The sequence below is a fragment of the Tyto alba genome, unplaced genomic scaffold, assembly GCF_018691265.1.
Source record: "Tyto alba isolate M040663 unplaced genomic scaffold, T.alba_DEE_v4.0 Super-Scaffold_42, whole genome shotgun sequence".
NCBI classification, from domain to species: domain Eukaryota; kingdom Metazoa; phylum Chordata; class Aves; order Strigiformes; family Tytonidae; genus Tyto; species Tyto alba.
Genome location: NW_024881318.1, coordinates 24219500 through 24237528, shown reverse-complemented (window position 1 = coordinate 24237528; position 18029 = coordinate 24219500). Strand labels below are relative to the sequence as shown.

Here is an 18029-nt window from a genome sequence, read left to right as displayed (position 1 = left end):
GAGGAGGGCTTGTTCTATTATTAAAAGTTGTATGTGATAAAAAAGTATGGAACAGTCAACCACATTTAAAACCCTCGTTCATACACCACTAACAAAATCCAAAAGTCAGACAGAAAATAAAAGTCCTGTATTATTTAGGTTTGGAGATATATTTAATAAGACAAACCAGTGGAAGACATATTAATGGACTTTTTATGTGGGTGACTCTACCCATTTTTTAAATTGCTAAATTAAAAGAAACTTCCAGCATTTAAAATTCATTCTATGTAGTCCATATTTATAAACACACTAAACAAGATATCCCTGTGTCATTGGACTGTACCTGTGGATTTAACTATATACTTCCAAAACAAACAGCTATAGTAAAAGATGAGTGGTACTCTTGAAAATTCAAGTTCTCACAAAAGACATACATACACTCATTTTGGTCTGTTGAAAGTTTGGGCAAATCATTAACACAGGCTCCTTTCTGCATAATCGGAAAGAAGTAACTGTAGGAAGTAAATTCTCCTGGCCTGCAGAATGATACTATTTCCTAAGAACTTCTGTACATAGGGAAAAAAAAAAAAGATTTGCAGTCTACAGAGTTTATCTGGGGTTGGGCTGTAAATGAGGCAAACCCACTGGGTACTCTTTGTGTTCTCATTGTACTACATAGAAGTAAACCAGGTATAAAAGCAAAAGGGGAAAAAAAAAAAAAAAAAAAAAGCCTCCAAACTTAAAAAGGTTTAGAAGATCATTGCCTTTTTCCACTATGTGAGGGCTGCCATGCTGTGCTCCTGCATCACTGATTTGTTTTTGAGACCCTTTGTATGCTGGAAACACTGAGACACTGTGCTGAAAACTTTGCTTTGCACAGTGATTGCACTGAGATAAAAGATGTATTAAATGAACGTGTGTCCATTATTGTCAACAGAGACAGCCCTTAGCATCCTTCCAGGACATGTTAAAAATACATCAATCTCCTTATCCAAAACTAAGCCAGTCTTCCCTGAAAACCTTCTCCAACTTTATAAAGAAGGGTTACATATTTACTTACTCTTTTATATGCAAAGAGAGGGAAAGTCACACAATTCTGTTTTACTTCCTAATTGGCAACACAAAATGGAAAATGTCAAAGAATTAAGTCCCAAGGGCTGTGCTGTGTTCAGAGTGAACTCCATAGTTTATACAAAGGAGGAAGAAAAAAGAAACAGAGGTCAAGAGAATGGTTATTGCAAGTCAGGTAGGAGATAGTTGGGTTCCTATGTTTGCAGAGGGAAAATAGGGCTTTCTAAGTCAAGGTTACTCAACTTACTTTTCAGAGATGCCCTACATGTTTTTATTTCTAGACAAATACAGGTTGGGCCAATAATGTAAACTACTATTTTTTCCTGATTTTGTTTTCTTGCTTACCTGTGTGAGAATGTATTTTATTTTTTTAATCTGTGGTCATTTTACAGACCACATCTGGCTGTCATACATGGCTAAGAACCATGTAGGCATTGGGGCCTAGGATTCCTAAAGGAAATCAGGAGGAAATAGACTGTGATATCTGAGGCTTAGAAAGAAGTAAAGAAATTTTATAATTTAGCAAAAGAAATATAGTACGTAATCTATCAGGAACTACAAGATAATTATACCAATTTAGCATCTTAGCAATCCTTTAAAAATGGAAATTAAAACACAAGTATTACCGTAAGATTTGCTGGAATCTATCCAGTTCCTGATCCTGCATCCTTCACCACAATGAAAAAAGAAGACTTGAGTCCTGCCATGCCTCACCTCTAATGTCTTCTGCGATTACTTGTGTACAACTAGAGGTCAGCTCTCAGAAAATTTTGTTATAAGGGACAAGCAGGTAAATTTGCTATTTGCCTGGATCCTGTTATTTTCAAAGCATTAAGGCTCATTTGTACATGACAGTGGCCTGAGTATTAAAATGGCTGTGACTGAATTTTCTTGCACTTTTCTAGCTAGGAGATATAGCTTCATAAAAAGCAGGGAAGCTTTTCCTAGAAGGCATAGAACTCATGTGTTTTACTGGTTAATAAACATTTATGTACGACCAGTCTTGCTGGGTGAGATCAAAAGTATGTCTACTCAGCATCCTCTGTAACAGCACTGATGATTAAATGCTTACGGAAACTTGTAACAGTGAGGTGGACATATATGTTAGTTCTTTTTAACATCCCCCTAACCTCCAACCACATCCAGCTCTGTGATTTCCTGAGCTAGAAGTAGTTTTTATGTCTATAAATACTCTCAGTATCTTTACACAAATTTCCCCAGACTACTCTGAACTGATGTAAACTTTTAGCATGTGAAATGTCCTTTAGCAAGGACTTCCATTACTTATCTACATGTATGGGACGGACAATGTATGAAGAGATTCCAGATTTTCTTCTTTCTATCCCTTCGAAATCACAGGCCCATTCCTCTCATATACACCAGCCCTTATAACGGTTGGTTTACAAAAGGGCATTTCCATAGGCAGTCTTAGTCTTTCAAATAAAGCAAGAAGTGCTCACGATTTTAGCTCTAAATATATATGGGTTTAATCCCCAGAGCTGATGTCCAAAGAAGAGTGTTACATATGATGTCACCTTCTATCATTGCTTCTTCCATTTAGCTTTTACTACTTCTTTTCCCGTACAAACATAACATTCATTATCTTCAGTGTAGATGACTGGACTATCTGACTTTTCTGTAAGGTCTTTTTATCCTTCAGGCTGTTAATTCCTGTCTTGCTTCAGGTCTGACATTCATTTTCACAGGACTCCATATATGCTTCAATCACATAATTTTTTTCTCTCTTCCTCTCTAATTAGCACAATACCTGTTTTCTCAGCCTTTCCATTTCCCAGTCAAAGCAACTATAACCCCCCTTGCCATTATGTGATCTTTTTAATGACTTTCTGCCTAGATAGATATTCTGTACTCCTTAAAACATGAAAAACATATATGTTCACACTCAGCTGCTGTCTAGTGAGTTTCTTTGTCTACCAGACTCATCATATCCGATGACCAAATTGATTTCCTGTTGATCGCCCTTGAGTCAACGCTTCTGTTATGACTCTTCCTACCTGCCACAGGCTCTCTCCTATGGGATGCAGCTAGATAATAACACTATTCTGACCCCCTCATTTCATTAAATTGCCTGAAGCAGAGTGCTATGAAAAAAACATTCTTAGCACCTGCATGGATGGACTTTCTAAAAGGAATTTAGCTTAAATAAGAACAGGAGGAAGGATGGTGGCTCATGGATGTCAAGCAAGACAAATACTTGAGTCCTTAAGGTACTGCAAGACCACTGTCATATTCAAAATATTATACAAGCATTAATTTTTACCATATGTTTGGGGAGGGAGCAATTGGGAGCATTCAAAACAGTGTATGTGTCGTTTGTCAGCCCAACTTCACACATGGTTTCTAAGACAATTTGTGAATGCTTCTGTATGTTACACAGACCATCAGTGCATATCCTGTTCATTTCCTACAGGTTTCTTCTAACAGCACATGGATGTCATGTAAATAACAGGCCTGCCTACACATTTTTCCCATTCAAACTGTTTTTCAGTGGAGAATTGTGTGTTTTGTACAAAATTAAGTATTTTTATTGAAAACTTCATCAAAAACCAAAGCACTAGTTTTGCCTTTGTTTTCTAGAGTAAAAAAGCTACACCTTTTGTTTCCTTTTAGTTCCTCTAATCATTGCAATAGGGTTTTTCTGCATCTCTCTTCAGTTTGAGTTCCTGCCTCCATATGAAGTATCTCCTGTGCAGTAGATAATGGAATAGTCCCATTTCCTCTGGAAATACTTCACCAGGCACATGCAAGAACCATATTAACTGGTTTTCACTGGATGGTTAGTAGGAATACTTTCTCCTTCTGGTATGCTCAGACTGTGCCTTTCTTCAGCGGTTGCTAAGTGAATAAATTCTAGTCCACATAAAAAATTCTTGTTGTTCCCAAAATGCCCAATTTGGTACTGTTAAATTAAATTCCATTTCTATTACTTGACACTTGAAAGTAACTTTTTTTTTTTCTGTATGATATACCAATCCTTTTCTATACAGGTAACACTTCCCAACTTCCTATCATTAACAAGTCTTATTAGCATATACCTACTACATATTAAGTTTATTATTTCAGTCCTAAAATCTTCCCACAATGCAGTCTAAGCATGATGTCCCCTCCTTTCAAGTCAGCTTGTCATTAGTTCCTTACCCACCCTTTTTTTTATAACTAAACTCCATCTTTTCTGGGAAATTTCCTTGATTCCTTTTGTTCATACAGTTAGAGAACCTTACATTTACATCCAGACAACTGGGATGCTTCCATGCTTCACTCTTGCATTGCTAGTTCAGAGTTAGTGTAAGTGAAGCCATCTCATGTGTGACTGTACCCACTAAAATCTAGGAACCCTAATCACAAACAGATTTATCCAAAGAAATTACGGTTGAAGTAAATTGCAGTTATTGATGTCGAGAAGTCTTGTATGATGACTAGAATTTAAATATCTTTTGAAGAGGTCAGAAATAAGCAGTTCCAGAAGACTTCAGGCCACCGCAGAAAATACAAGTTTTAATTATAGATGAATATAGAATTATAAAATATTACACTTCCAGGCTTCTTTTAGCTCAGCTTATTCTAGAATGATTCATTAAGCTGAACAAATATAGACTTTGCTAGCCAGTGTAACAGACCAAACCATCTAGAAAGGAAAACCAGAAACACCTCTGAGAGGTTACTTCATATTCCTTTCTGCAGGGTTGTCTTTATTTCCAAATAAAATAGGCAAAAGTCAATAGTATCCAACATATATGGAGCAAAAAATGTCCACCAAGTATTATTCTCGCTGTCAGAACAGAACAACTTATTTCCTGTGACAGACCTGAATTCCTTTTTCTTTTTATAATACACCTCAATACTAACCTGATGGGCAGGAAAGTAAGTACTCTCTGTACCTACGTATCATCCTAATTTTAGAGCAAACAAGTTGGCTAAATTACACCATTGGCAACTTCCATCTGGGTTGTTGATTGAATTAATTGAGGCAGAATTCTTTGTATTTCTCAAACTGCAATTAATGTATAAATAACAGGTAAAAACTGGAAATCATTTTTTTCATGAGCACTGAGTAATAAAACAACCTGGGTTAAACCAGAAAATACCTAGATGATTACAGAAAAACAACAGATTTATTCAGAAAATACTGAAGGAGATTAACCTTCAACTGCACTGAAAAGACGGAAGTGGAAAAATCAGCTTCTCTACTAGAAAAAAATGCAACCAATATCCTAACTGATTTTTCTTAGCTGACAAAGAAATAATAATATAGAGGTAAATCCTGCAGGGATGCTGTTGTGCTTGATGTCATAATTTCCCATGTAAAAGCTGGGTGCATTGTCCATAATGTATAAACTACTCCAAACATTATCCTGACGTGACACAGAGCCCCTTATGGCTCTGGCTTCTTACAAAATGCACTTATGCTTACTTCCAGAATATAATGCAAATTGGGTAACAAATAAAAAAGAGTTGCTATTGTGTGACCCCTTTCCTCTCTCCATCACTTGTGCCCTTCTCAACCCAGCATAATTTCAGAATGACTTCAAGCTGTTCTGACACAGCACAGGGAAACAGCTTGCACTGAGCAGCAGGAGAAGCCAGAAGTGAGCTTTAAATACTGTTCTTACACTCCCCTTTTCCTGGTATTTTCATTATGGCTGCCATCCAATGCTCTGGTCCTCTGATTTCAAAGCAAGAACTGCACAGCAAGAGTGCAACATTTTACTCTAATCTACAACATGAATGTTATTAAAATGCAGGGAAGAGCCTGTATGGGCTTTTTTTTTTTTTTTTTTTCTCCTTTGTAGATTCACTGCAGCTGTATAGATGTCTTAAATATGCTGCTAAAATGGTTCACAGGACCTGGCAGCACAGCTGACTTCACCTAAAGGAATACTGTCAACATTAATTTCATTTAGAAATAGACTTATTCTTGCTTCTTAAAATGATAAATTGGTAACTATAAATTGTATCTCACAGTTTAAAGTATACTGTCAGATTTCTCTGGATTTTATTGAGACAGAACAATTAAAATAGCTTATTTGTTTTTTTCAACAAGGTTATTGTTCTTGCTTTAGGCCTCTATAACAGCAAAATCATTCCATTCTCTTTTTTGTTACCATCCTGACTCCTCACTGAGCAAAATCAAAGATTTTGCTATTCAGGTACACATGTATGAAAGACTTTTCTATCTTCCCTTTCCCTTTCCCATCACCAGTTTTTGAGGAGACTATGTAGCATCTATATGATGCTTGCATACATGTAAGTGCTGGTCCATGACAGTTCTTCCACTGGTATGTGCTTTCCTACGTGGCAAAAGCTGGTGTCTTGCAGATCATGATGTGGAAACCAAAGGCAGCTGAAAAAATGTTATACCAGACCAGCTGGTCACAGGTTAGGGGGAGCTGCAACTACTTTCGGTCTGGCAGGATGAGGATTTGTAGGCCTAAATGATGTCAGAATGCATTTCCCAGGAGTCTGATGAAGAAGACTGCCTAAGATAGACTACAAAGTGTTCTAGAAAGTGCCTTAAACTAGCTCAGTTTTTCTTAAAGAATCGCCATTAAAATTTCCACTTAAAAAGTGAGATAAGCCTTATTTAGAATTTTAATTATGCTAAGTGCCACCTTCTCTTTCCAATTAATCTTTGCCTTTGAATACAAATGTATCGTTTTACTGATAACAGGAGTCTTTGTCAGAGAATATTTAAAGTCCAGCTATGATATATATAGAGCTAAGCTGGTCACAGGGACCTCATTTCTGTGCTGCAAGCAAAGCTAGACAGCAAAATTGTTAAAGTAGGCAATGGGGGGTTTTGTAAACCACAGACCTTTGTAAAAGAGTAAAATCTCTGACCTAATATTACAGAAGGCTTTCACAAAACCACTGGAGTGTTAGGAAAAACAGTGAAATTTAATGCTAGTTGCAGTTGTAGGACTGACATTTACCTCAGGTTTCCTCTCCCAACTATCTGAGGCCAGGAGTTTACAATCACTTTGGTGTGTCTGAGTGTAAGAGCAAGCACACAGGATCAGGTCACAGAGCTCTCTAGGCAGGGTGCTGAAATGATAGGCACCATCCTTTTTTTGAGTTGGGTTCATAGCCAATGTTTAAAACTCTCAGGACATAAGCTTTTTATAGCAATAAAACTGTAATGTCACATCAGTATTTGAATAGCCAGTGCTACTTTCTATAAAAGCATATTACTTTTAAAAGTGCTATCACTGGCCAACATGACTAGTCTCACAAAGTGTACAGCATGTGCTCTTTGCACTGAAGTGTGTCTAAACTGAGTATGCCTTTTACATTGCCAGGATATTTTTTGGCACTGAGGACTGGGCCCTGTTTCTATACAAGAAATGCATCAAGTAGTTTTACAAGATGTGTATTGTTTATAATGAATACATCTATGTTTTACACCCAAAATAGGTCCCAAAGTAGCATTTCTTGCAAAAGGTTTTACAGAGTTCAGTTTTGTGTTTTCCAGTAAAGGACTGAAGTATCACATCTGTTACCACTTTTGCAGGGTGATGTGGAAGGAAGTAATACAAGCCATCACAAGTAGTATCTGCAACTGGTTTTGAGTTTTCACACCATTTATGGTGCCCTGACTCATAAGCTCTTGGTCCCATTCTCACTCTGACTTTTTGGTGCTTTCTCTCTCATCATGCCTCATTCTATGCACAACTGCAGTCAAACTTCAAATAGCAACACACATACTATCTTTTCAGTCTCTGCTTATATTTTCTTTTGCTCTGATGCCTTTAAACTGGATAAACTATTTCCATTATTTATACATTATATAGATTATATAAATTACTATTATCTACTAAAGTTTAGAGAAAAGGCAAGCTATCATGTTTGTTTTTTAGGTCGCAGTTTTCTTTTCCCTGACAAATACCTACACTAGACATCTCCCCTTCTCACCTGTTCATTCCTACTCGACTGGCTAAAAGTCAATTATTCAACCTTTTTTTTTTTCCTTGGCTACTTACCTAAAACAGTGGAAACCTGAGCTGAATTGGATCCATAGGCACAACTTTAATACAACCAGAAGAACAAGTACAAGAAACAGAATATAGAATAAACAGGGCAAGGTGAAGAGAGGACTAAAAATCCCCAAGTTGAGGAAAATATACAACTTCTGGGAGTAACTAAGATCCCCAAGCTATACAAAGATTAAAAACCCCTGGCAATTCTCTGACTGAGATCTGAACGCAACAGTGCTGTATGTACTACAATGTGCTTTCCCTTGGCTGTGCAAATCTTTAATACTCGTTGCTGAAAACTCCAGGTGCTACAAAAAATAAGGGAAAAAAGTTATGCAAAAATGATGATTAATGAACTCCAGTATTTCTGAGAAATAAAATATACCAAATATAACTTGCACATAAGTGGAAGACCTGTCAATGAAGATGTAGGAAGCACTGCACGAAATAATACAGTAGTATGAAAACAGGATCCTACTCCCAAATTCCAGTAAATGTTATTTATTGCTCTTCAAAGGTATGTATTGCATAGAAATAAGCAAAGGAGAAGAAAATTAATGTTTTAGGTTAACAATCCAAACACAACTGGGACAACATTCACCTGTTGGGGGGTAGCTTAGACCAAAACAAAAGCTGCCCAGAATTTTACCTTGTTTCAGCTAACAAGCAAACTCCAGGAAGAAGTTGTGTTCCAGTCATCACAGCTACATTCCTCACTGTATTTTCCCAGGAATGGTTCCTTCTGACAGAGCAACATTTGTAAACACACTGCGTTGCTTATCACCACAAACAGGTCATCCTATCCCAAGGCTGGCTGGAGCTGCTGCCCTTTCAAGACATGACTGTAAGAGCAAATTAAATTGTGCCCAGAAGCATTTCAAGGCTATGGAATTTGTCTATACCATTAAACTACCAGCATGTTTTCTGGCACAGTTTTGACCCAGGCTTGCTAACACTCTGCCAAACAGTTCCTGGGCAAGGTTCAGGACTTAGAACAGGACAGAGACCCTTCCCAATACAAAACCTGGATGTGTCCATCCTCTTTCAGAGACTAAAAGAGTTTAAACATATGGACAAAAGCTATTCCATGCCAGCTGGACTCAGTGCCAAAAGACAGTCTCGGTATGTTTAATTTACTAGTACAGACAGATCCAGAGCAATTCCAAATCCCTTCAGTTTTTAGCCATCTATATTGCTGTCTTCAAATAACTTGTTGCCTGGTATATTACTGGACATACATTTGATTTTCATGCTGAGATGAGGAAATTTCATTTTCAATATTAGATTTACTATCCTCATCTCAAAAGGCTGTGTATTCAAAGCCACAGCTACACATTGTCACCAGCACCTGAGAAAGGAATAATGAAAAAAACTTTGATGTGGCTATCATACCAATTAAAATACTCAGATGAGTCAGATGTGATAAAATCATGCCCTAAAATTCCTGTGATGAAACTTTTGCCACACTCGCTATCTGCTATCTCCACACGCTTCTCTTAACTCCCCTTTTATTGTTTCAGCTTTCACTTTTTCTGAACCAGTGTACTTAGTGATTCTTGTACTGATGCTATGACCTCAGCCACTCTTACAGGGTATTTCTGCAATACTGCACTGCCTCCACACTTGTGAGTTAGTGTAGGATACCCTCTAAAGACTCCAACATCAAGACAATTTTAATTCATACCAGTATTCTCACATACTCCTCTAAAACACACACAGACAAAAATATTCTTATTTTAACTGAACCCCTTTTTACTGTTAAAGCGCTGTTAGAGAGCCTGTAGAGCAAAAAATCAGGTGCCTAACATTTATTGATTTAACAGCTACTACAGTTTTAATTTTTGAATGATGACATGGGATTTCCTCATTCAGCTTGTAAAACCTAGTCCTCACTTACTCCCTAAACCCTGTGACAATATATAGAAAACAGCTGATGTGAAGACAGCAACATTTTGAGTATCAAATGAAATTGTCACACACAGTTCTGGGAAGGATATGCTGACACAAGCAGCTCTCACACCATCTTCTCCAGGAGGTTATCTTTTATTTGTCTGTGATCAGTGTCCATGAAGTCCATAAAGTCTATGGCTAGTCTCAGGGACAAGCCATCTAAGCAGGAAAAGGCAGTGCAGTGTTCTTATTTGATATTTGCACTGAAGTGCTGCAATCAGATAGAAACTATGCAAATATTGCTGTATGAATGCAGTTAGAGCATTTTTGTGTAATAAATAGTTCAGAGAGGGAAAATGTGGTGCTATATTCCACAAAGAAAATTTGTACTGAAATCAGCTAGAAATCACTGAGAGTTCTGATCAAGTAGATTTTAAATATACACTGTCAGTTAAACAAATAATTGACCTGTCTTTGTAAACCTTACTAGTTTTCCTAGGAATCAATATCTGCACTTTATTTTTCTGTTTTTTCCCCTATTCTAATGATTTATTTTGACAAATGTTAGCTAACAAATTTTACTGTCCAAATTAGCCTATATTTTCTCCATAAACTCTTGCAGTCTATTAAATTATTGACAGTTTACAAAAGTAATGCAAACCTTTGTGGCATCACAACTACAGGGTATACTGAATGTAGTGATTTATGCAAGGAACACAGCGATAGATTTATAAGGCTAAACAATTTTATTTTCTGATTTACACTTCTTTGAGCTTTTAATCATTTTCTTTAGTGTGTATTTTTCTCAGAACTAGTATTGACAAGACTTTTTTTTAATTCGACATAATTTGAAATCTAGCAGTTTGAAACTAGAAGAATCTTATAGCCTTCCAGTCCCATTCCTTTAATATTACTAGCTCAAACCAATTAGAGGAAAAATGTATTGCTGTTTATTTGACACTGTAAAATACCCTAAAGCCCTCTGATGCACTTTTATCCTATGAATGTATGTACAGACACAATTCCTTTACAGAATTCCTTATAGTTCCTGTTGAGAAATCAATACCTTTTTAGGAAAAACACCTTTTTTATGGATTTAGCTCCTTTAATAGGTAAAAAACTTGTTATTATGCTGTCTTTGTAATGTCCATACCAGGGTTGTCACATTTATAACTTGCTGTGAAACAAAATTTCAGAGCCAGCTGGTGGTCCTATGACAAGGTAATGTGCCATCACTAATGAATATAGCATTCGAACTCTGAACCTCTCTCAATTTCAGGAAGAAATATTGTGGAAAGAAGGTGTTTGGTTCAGAAGGAAAGAAAGCAAACATTGCAGTGCTCTCAGCAAGCTCTTTCTGACCATATAGAAAAGATACAACAGTAAGTACTAGGGAGAGCCCCACCCTCCCTGGCTTGAACAATGAAAGAAGAAAATCCAATTCAGGTCCTCTGAATCCAAACATAAGACACTATTGTCTCAAAGCAAGAAAAAACCTCAAACAAACAAAAGACCTGCAGGCCATCCCAGTATGTAAGTCTGCACTTAGTATGATATCAGCACCTATCATCTGTGATAATCAGACAGTGAATTTTATTAAGAAATAATGACTCTGCTTCCTTGAGTGTCCATGCTGAATTTCAAACAAACTTGCACCCTTCACTAGTAAGCATATGGGAATTTTATTCTGAGGAAATCAGTGTTTCAAGCTCCAACATGCTTCAAGTTGAACGCAAAATATCATGCTGAAAGGGCTACTAAACACGACATTTAAATGCCTACCCAAGAAGAATCTGTACAAAATTGTAACAGGACACATGTTGGATTAACTGTGTCTCTAGCTAGGGAATTTTAGTGACTCAGCAGCATTACTATTTACACATTTCTGCATCTTGCTTCCAGGCAAGGACAGCAGAGCAGCAGCATTCCATGTATTTCCTCACTGCAGCACATGTGAGGAATTACTGAATTAATTCTGATCTTGTAATCCAGAACACATTTTAAAGTTGCAATTCCAGTTTCTTCTGACTGTTTAAACCTGTGAGATTTTTTAGAATGTTTTATTTCATATATGCTGAATATCATTTATCACATCATGTCACTAAATATTTTGCCAGTGATTTTGAAGGAAGTGTTATAACCTCATGCATATTTCTACTCAGAATTATCATCAAATCACACTCACTGTGATTCATTCAATTTTATATTTTGTTTAGTATAACTGGCTTTTCATAAATGCAGTTTGAAATAGAAATGGATACTGCAGTACTATTCATTTTAGAAAGACATTTACATAATCAAAGAAAAGTAATAAAGTATGTTACCTATATAGATACTGCGTGTTAAGAACAATATGGCTGTTGATATAGCTTACAAGATGGGGTAATAGTGCTCTATTTCAGATTTCGTGTGCTAAAATAGCTTCCTGAGATACGTATCTGATTTTATTTAAGGTCCCAGACGTGCAACAGTCAATCGATTTACTAGCAAGCATAACTGCAACACAATGCTCTGGTGTAAAATACTCCATCTAAAAAGTGTAAACAGCAACTGTGAGCTGTTGCAATTTGTGTTAATTTGGCAATGACAAGGCCTTTTAAGAATTGGCATTAAATTTTTAATGGAAAAAAAACCCAAACCAAAACAACAAACCCAAGATGAAGTGCTGGATGAAGTAGCTGGAGTAAAAATCTTTACTAAGAAAGTAAGATCTGAAGTCCTGTCTCTAACCCTCTGTCCTGGTAGGTTATTTTAGGAAGATTTCTTCCATGCTCTGAGCCTCTGTCCATTCTTCCCTAAGGGACATGGAGTCCTTGTGTTTGTTTCACTCATTTCAATTGCAATTTTTTCAGGCAAGGACTGTCAGAGTTCGTTTGGATTCTGCATGTTACTGCCATGCAAAGAACAACAAAATGTCCATTTTGCTAAAACTGGAAGTTTCTTCCAGCTGGCAAGACTACAGCTGCTACATCCTCTCAATGCTATGGATAGCCCTGAACCCATTTAGATTAATGGACTGCTTTGAGCCAAGCACATATTTGTAGTCCGCCATGGAGAAGCATTATGAGAAATATACTGGTGTCAAACTAATTGCATTAATACAACATTGTAAACTAAAGCTGCTTTTGCAGCAGAGACATGAACAATAAATTCTACTGTAGAGGATACCTGGTGATTAAAAGAAGGACTGTGTAAAGACTATAATGTGAACACAATTTTATTGCTCCGTTATAAAAAAATAATAAGGTAATGTCAATGTGAATTTAATTTAGAGGGCACAGAACAACAAATGATATGAGATATCAAGGTCTGAAGCCTACCCGAAGAAGACATGAATGAGATACAGCCTCGGAAACTCTGGAAAATTCACCTTTGTGCAATATTAAAAAGATATTCGATTTATCTCCTGTTCAAAACATGTTAGATTAACTGGTCATATTTGATCTGATGTTTCCTGACATTTAATGGGTGCCCATCATTAAATATATTTTTAAATTATTTGTATTCATGCACAAAGGAATAACATCTTGGTTAATAAAGCTGTTACAAATATATCACAAAGGTAACATTGCTCAAAATCTTCAAGCACCCAAGGAAGATGGCAAAGACCTGAAGCTTTAATTCTCGGTCTCACATTGTTAAATGTTCTGCTATCTGCAGCAGCCCGTGGGAGGGATTCCTGTTAGAGAAAGTTGGTGACCCGCGATGGAGCAGCATAAGGAAACGCTGTGGCCTGTGGGAGGGACTCATGTCAGAGAAAGTTTGTGGAGGACTGTCTCCTGTGAGAGGGGGACCACGATGGAGCAGGGGGAACAAGTTCCAGAAGCTCCCCCCACCGAAGATGGAAGGAGCAGCAGCACTGACTGCACCCCCCATTCCCTGCCCCTGCGCCACTGGGGGAGGAGGTAGAGATATCGGGAGCAGAGCTGAGCCCGGGAAGAAGGGAGGGGTGGGGGGAAGTTGTTCTCAAGATGTGGCAGTGCTTCTCACTGTCCTACTCTGTTACGCCTGTAATCAATGTATGTTCTTTTTTTCTTCCCCTAACGAGTCTGCCTTTTGCCTGTGACCATAACGGGTGATTTGCCCCGCCCTGTCCTATCTCAAATCCCAAATTTTGATTATTTTCTCCTTCTCAGCACTGAGGGGGAAGAGGGGAGTGAGCAGCTGTCTGGTGCTCAGTTGCTGTCTGAGCTTAAACCATGACAAGAATATATAATCTGCTGTACTTCAATACCTTAAAAATACTGTCTACACTCTATTATGCAAGACAGAAAAGTCATGCGGGAAATAATTAAATGCTTTTTCATTACTATGAATATATATATAAAGCTTATGACATTCAGTGCAAACCTACAGTAGCTTAAATGCTATCTAGCAAACTGCTACAGCTTGCTTAGCTCATAGAATTATTTTTTATGGCTTACCCAAATCTGTAGTTTAATTCTTTTTTCATTTTTGAAAACCGTTTTTACTTTGAAATCGATCCCAACAGTGCTTACAAATGCAGACGTAAAGGAATCATCAGCATATCGGAACAAAAAGGAGGTTTTCCCAACACTGCTGTTGCCGATAATGAGCAGTTTGAACATGTAATCAAAGTTCTGGTCAGATGTATCTTTCTGGCCATATCTGGAATCTTGAGCAGATGCCATCTGTAATTCAAAATAAAAAGAAATAGTTTATTGCCTCCCATATCATATAAAACTGGAAACATTCAGATTTTTTTTGGAGTTTTTGCACCAAATATCAATGAACTCAAGAAGTTCACAGAGGTTTAATTATTTTTTATGATTCTTGTATCCATGGTAATAGTTCCAGTTGCAAAAGAGAATGTAAATATCACCAGTGACTGCTACAGAAAAAAAAAAAATTCTAAAATCTAGGACAGTTCTTGAGTATATCATTAAAAAGATCTACCTTCAGAAAATCTGATGAATGAAACAGGTAGTGAAAATATAGAAAAAGATACTTCACTTGCACAAGAAGGAAATAAGAGATCAGTGCTGCGTTAGGACATAGGAGGTATATTTCCAAGCAAAATCTTAGTATGTTTTACATCTGATAAGATCCTTGAACTATTTATTTTACTGCATATATGCTGTTGTCTTTTGTAATGCCTTTAACCTTACTCAAAGCATATCACCTTTACCACCTTTCAGTTATCATATCATTATATAGTGAGTTGAGTATATACCTCTGAAATAAAGTCTTGATTTTTTTCTAGTTCTAGTCTATTCTAGTTTTGGAATTTGCAGGGTTAATGCAACATCATCCTAAGTGAGTGGCAGCTGCCAATCTTTTCAAATTTGAGTCCTTAAAATACAGTTTCTAATCCATATAAAAGTCCCAAATAAGCACATATTACGGAATACTGCTAAATAGTAAGCTTATTTTGCTCTAGATCTTCAAGAATCATTAGTTTCATTTACAAAAAGTACACTTTTGGCTTTCAGGAGAGTTGCAGAGATTAACTTGAAAATCTGACCAAAATTCTGCGTGGGATGCTCAAAAACCAGATGGCAAAAATAAAGAACTTAGAACTAGGCAGCGTTTCACCTCATATGCTTTTTAAGAAAAAAAATCTCAAGTATTTTGGGAGCCTGGCAGGTTTTTAAATTCTTGGAGTTTGGCAACACTAAGTGCAACACTTTTGCACACTGATTTCAGACAGAAAGACAGACATCATACCCTAACATAAAAGTTTAGGGAAAAGCAGCTCACGTCAAAGCTTTATAAGTTAGGCATCTCAGAGTGCATTGGGGCAGTCAGAGAGGACAGCTGGAAATAGGGTGGGGGCTGTACACTAACCCACCGTCTCAGCAGAATTTCAATTACTGCATACACTTTCTGAGCTAATTCTGCTGTCTCATAGTACAAATAATAGTATGCCAGCGTCTTTGGGCTACTGAAGAGGAATACAGAAGTGGGAACAAAAACTCCTGAAGGAGACAATGGATGTAGCAAGCTTTTGAGAGAAAATTCAGTGTAAGGTTTATATTTCATAAATAATGCAGTACAGTGTGTTTGATTTCAGAGTTACCCTTTTATTTGCTAGTGACTGAAGTTCTTGATTAAATGTAGTCTTGGGTACCTATGTGATTGAACCCTGAGTGTCTGCATTGGCCTTAATATTTGTTCACTTCTTTCACAGGCACGCAACAAAGAAGTTTTAGAACAAAAACCTAAATACCACCAAGCATCCACATTCCTAATCTCTCATCTTTCTTATTTCTATAGCAAAAGACAAAAATTCTGTCCACCCTCAGTATTCTCCCTTATTGTAAAACTGTTTGGGGATATTTCACTTAGAACATGAGAAAAAGAAAGGCAAATGCTGTTTATACAACTCTAATCACTATGGGCTATAACATAGCAAAGAGTATGATGACATTGTGCACAGTTTGCCACAAGTCCTGAAGAAAAAAGACTGTGCAGTGTCTGGGGATGCCCGCACACTTTCCCCAGCAGCCTGTTCTGATGCCCTTCTGGCTCCTCTTTGTAATGCAGCAGCTGAAACCAGTACTTGCTACTTCTAGAGAGCAGAATAATCACTTTCTTTCTTGATTTTATCTCCTAGAAAGCATTCCAACTCACAGTTTACAAAAAGGGGTTTTAGCTTTCATTTAATTTGTTGGCCTCGGTTCTATGTGCCCTACAATTCATCCCCATGTACTTTAATGCCTAACACTTTGGGAATAGTATGATTCAGTGAACAGAGGAATCAAGAGACCTGGGTTCTAATAATAGTCTTGTTAAATCTTATACATTATGTAGCCTTCCTAAGAATGTGTGTCTTATAGATGGTTTTAAACATAGATTTTTCCCACAAAGAAATTTCAGTGCTCCGCCAAACTAATGTGTTTATGTGTATTAGCAATATAACAGTTTCCTTAAAATTTATTTTAAAATAGTAAAAAATAAACCCCAAACACCTTCACTGTGCCTTGAACTTATGGATTCATTACTTGCAGTACCGTTGGTAGAATTACGGGCAAATTGAACACAGAATTGCAGTCAGCTTTTATTTCAGTGGTAGGAATACATCTGCCTATTACAGGATGCAAAAGGCAAAGGAGAGGCATGGGAAAGGACTAATTTATCCACCTCCCACCTAGGGAATCATGAGAGGATTAGTGAGTTACTGATAATTCAAACTGTTTGGAGAGACTAACTTCAGCCTAGAGAGCCAGGAGCCAGTCTCCCTAGACTACAGTGATCCTTTCTCATGTCCAAAACCTAAATGAGTTTTAGAAAAGTACTAGTGCCTGCACTAGTCTGGAGAAACATCAAACTCGGTATGAGTGCTAAAACTTTGCCATTAGTTCCCAATCTCACTCATTCTGTAGTAAGAAGAGACACATTTTTCAGAGTACAATTCATATCCCCTGCCTCAGGCTCACTCTAGAGGAGCCTACATTTTTCTGCTGACTGTAAGGGAAACCTAGATGGTTGGTCCTCTTGAATTTTGTGAATATGCCTGCAGAGCTTATCTTTCTTAAATGCAAGCTGCTGACTTCAAGTATGGGATGCACGGTAGCCCACTTCCTGACGTACTAGCATGTCAGTTCGCTCCTAACAGGACTTGTTCCTACTATGGAAGCATTTGGCAAAGAAATATGAAGAAGCTAGTGCTGATGTTATGTTCCTCTTTCGGAAATGATGCTGGAAATAATCACCAGGAATGCCATGTTCAGACCTGTTATTAAGTGCTACATACATGGATGAGAACTAAATAAACATGTCAACCTTGCTAATGTTATGATACTCTGTTTCCAAGAAAGCAAAACTCACCTTTATTTTCACAAAGTTCTATTCTCAAATTATTAAATGGATATATTAAAAAAGCATCACTTTCAGCAAAACACATTGAGTTTTTTCTTCAGTAAAGTTTTGTCCTTATTTAGTAAAATTGAAGACAGAATGCACAAGGTTATTTTCATGAACATGTTACATACTTGCTTTTTTGTTGAATGAGTCCCTCTTCAGATCCCTACACCCATCAGGATGTTAGCACCAAAGACAGTCTCAGGCCATCTCCTGGAGGACTCAAGACAGACTTGAGAGTCCACTGGGAAATCCAAGCTCAAGGCAACAATC

General features: G+C 37.2%; 1 protein-coding gene across 1 annotated transcript in view; it reads right to left on the bottom strand.

Annotated features, from left to right (window-relative positions):
- The window catches only part of RAB3C (RAB3C, member RAS oncogene family), a 139214-nt gene that overhangs the window by 114323 nt on the left and 6862 nt on the right, over nt 1-18029 (bottom strand). Inside the window, exon 2 of the mRNA XM_033009085.2 lies at nt 14357-14584. Within this exon, the coding sequence (XP_032864976.2) occupies nt 14357-14584 (228 nt within the window). The remainder of the gene's footprint in view (nt 1-14356; nt 14585-18029) is intronic.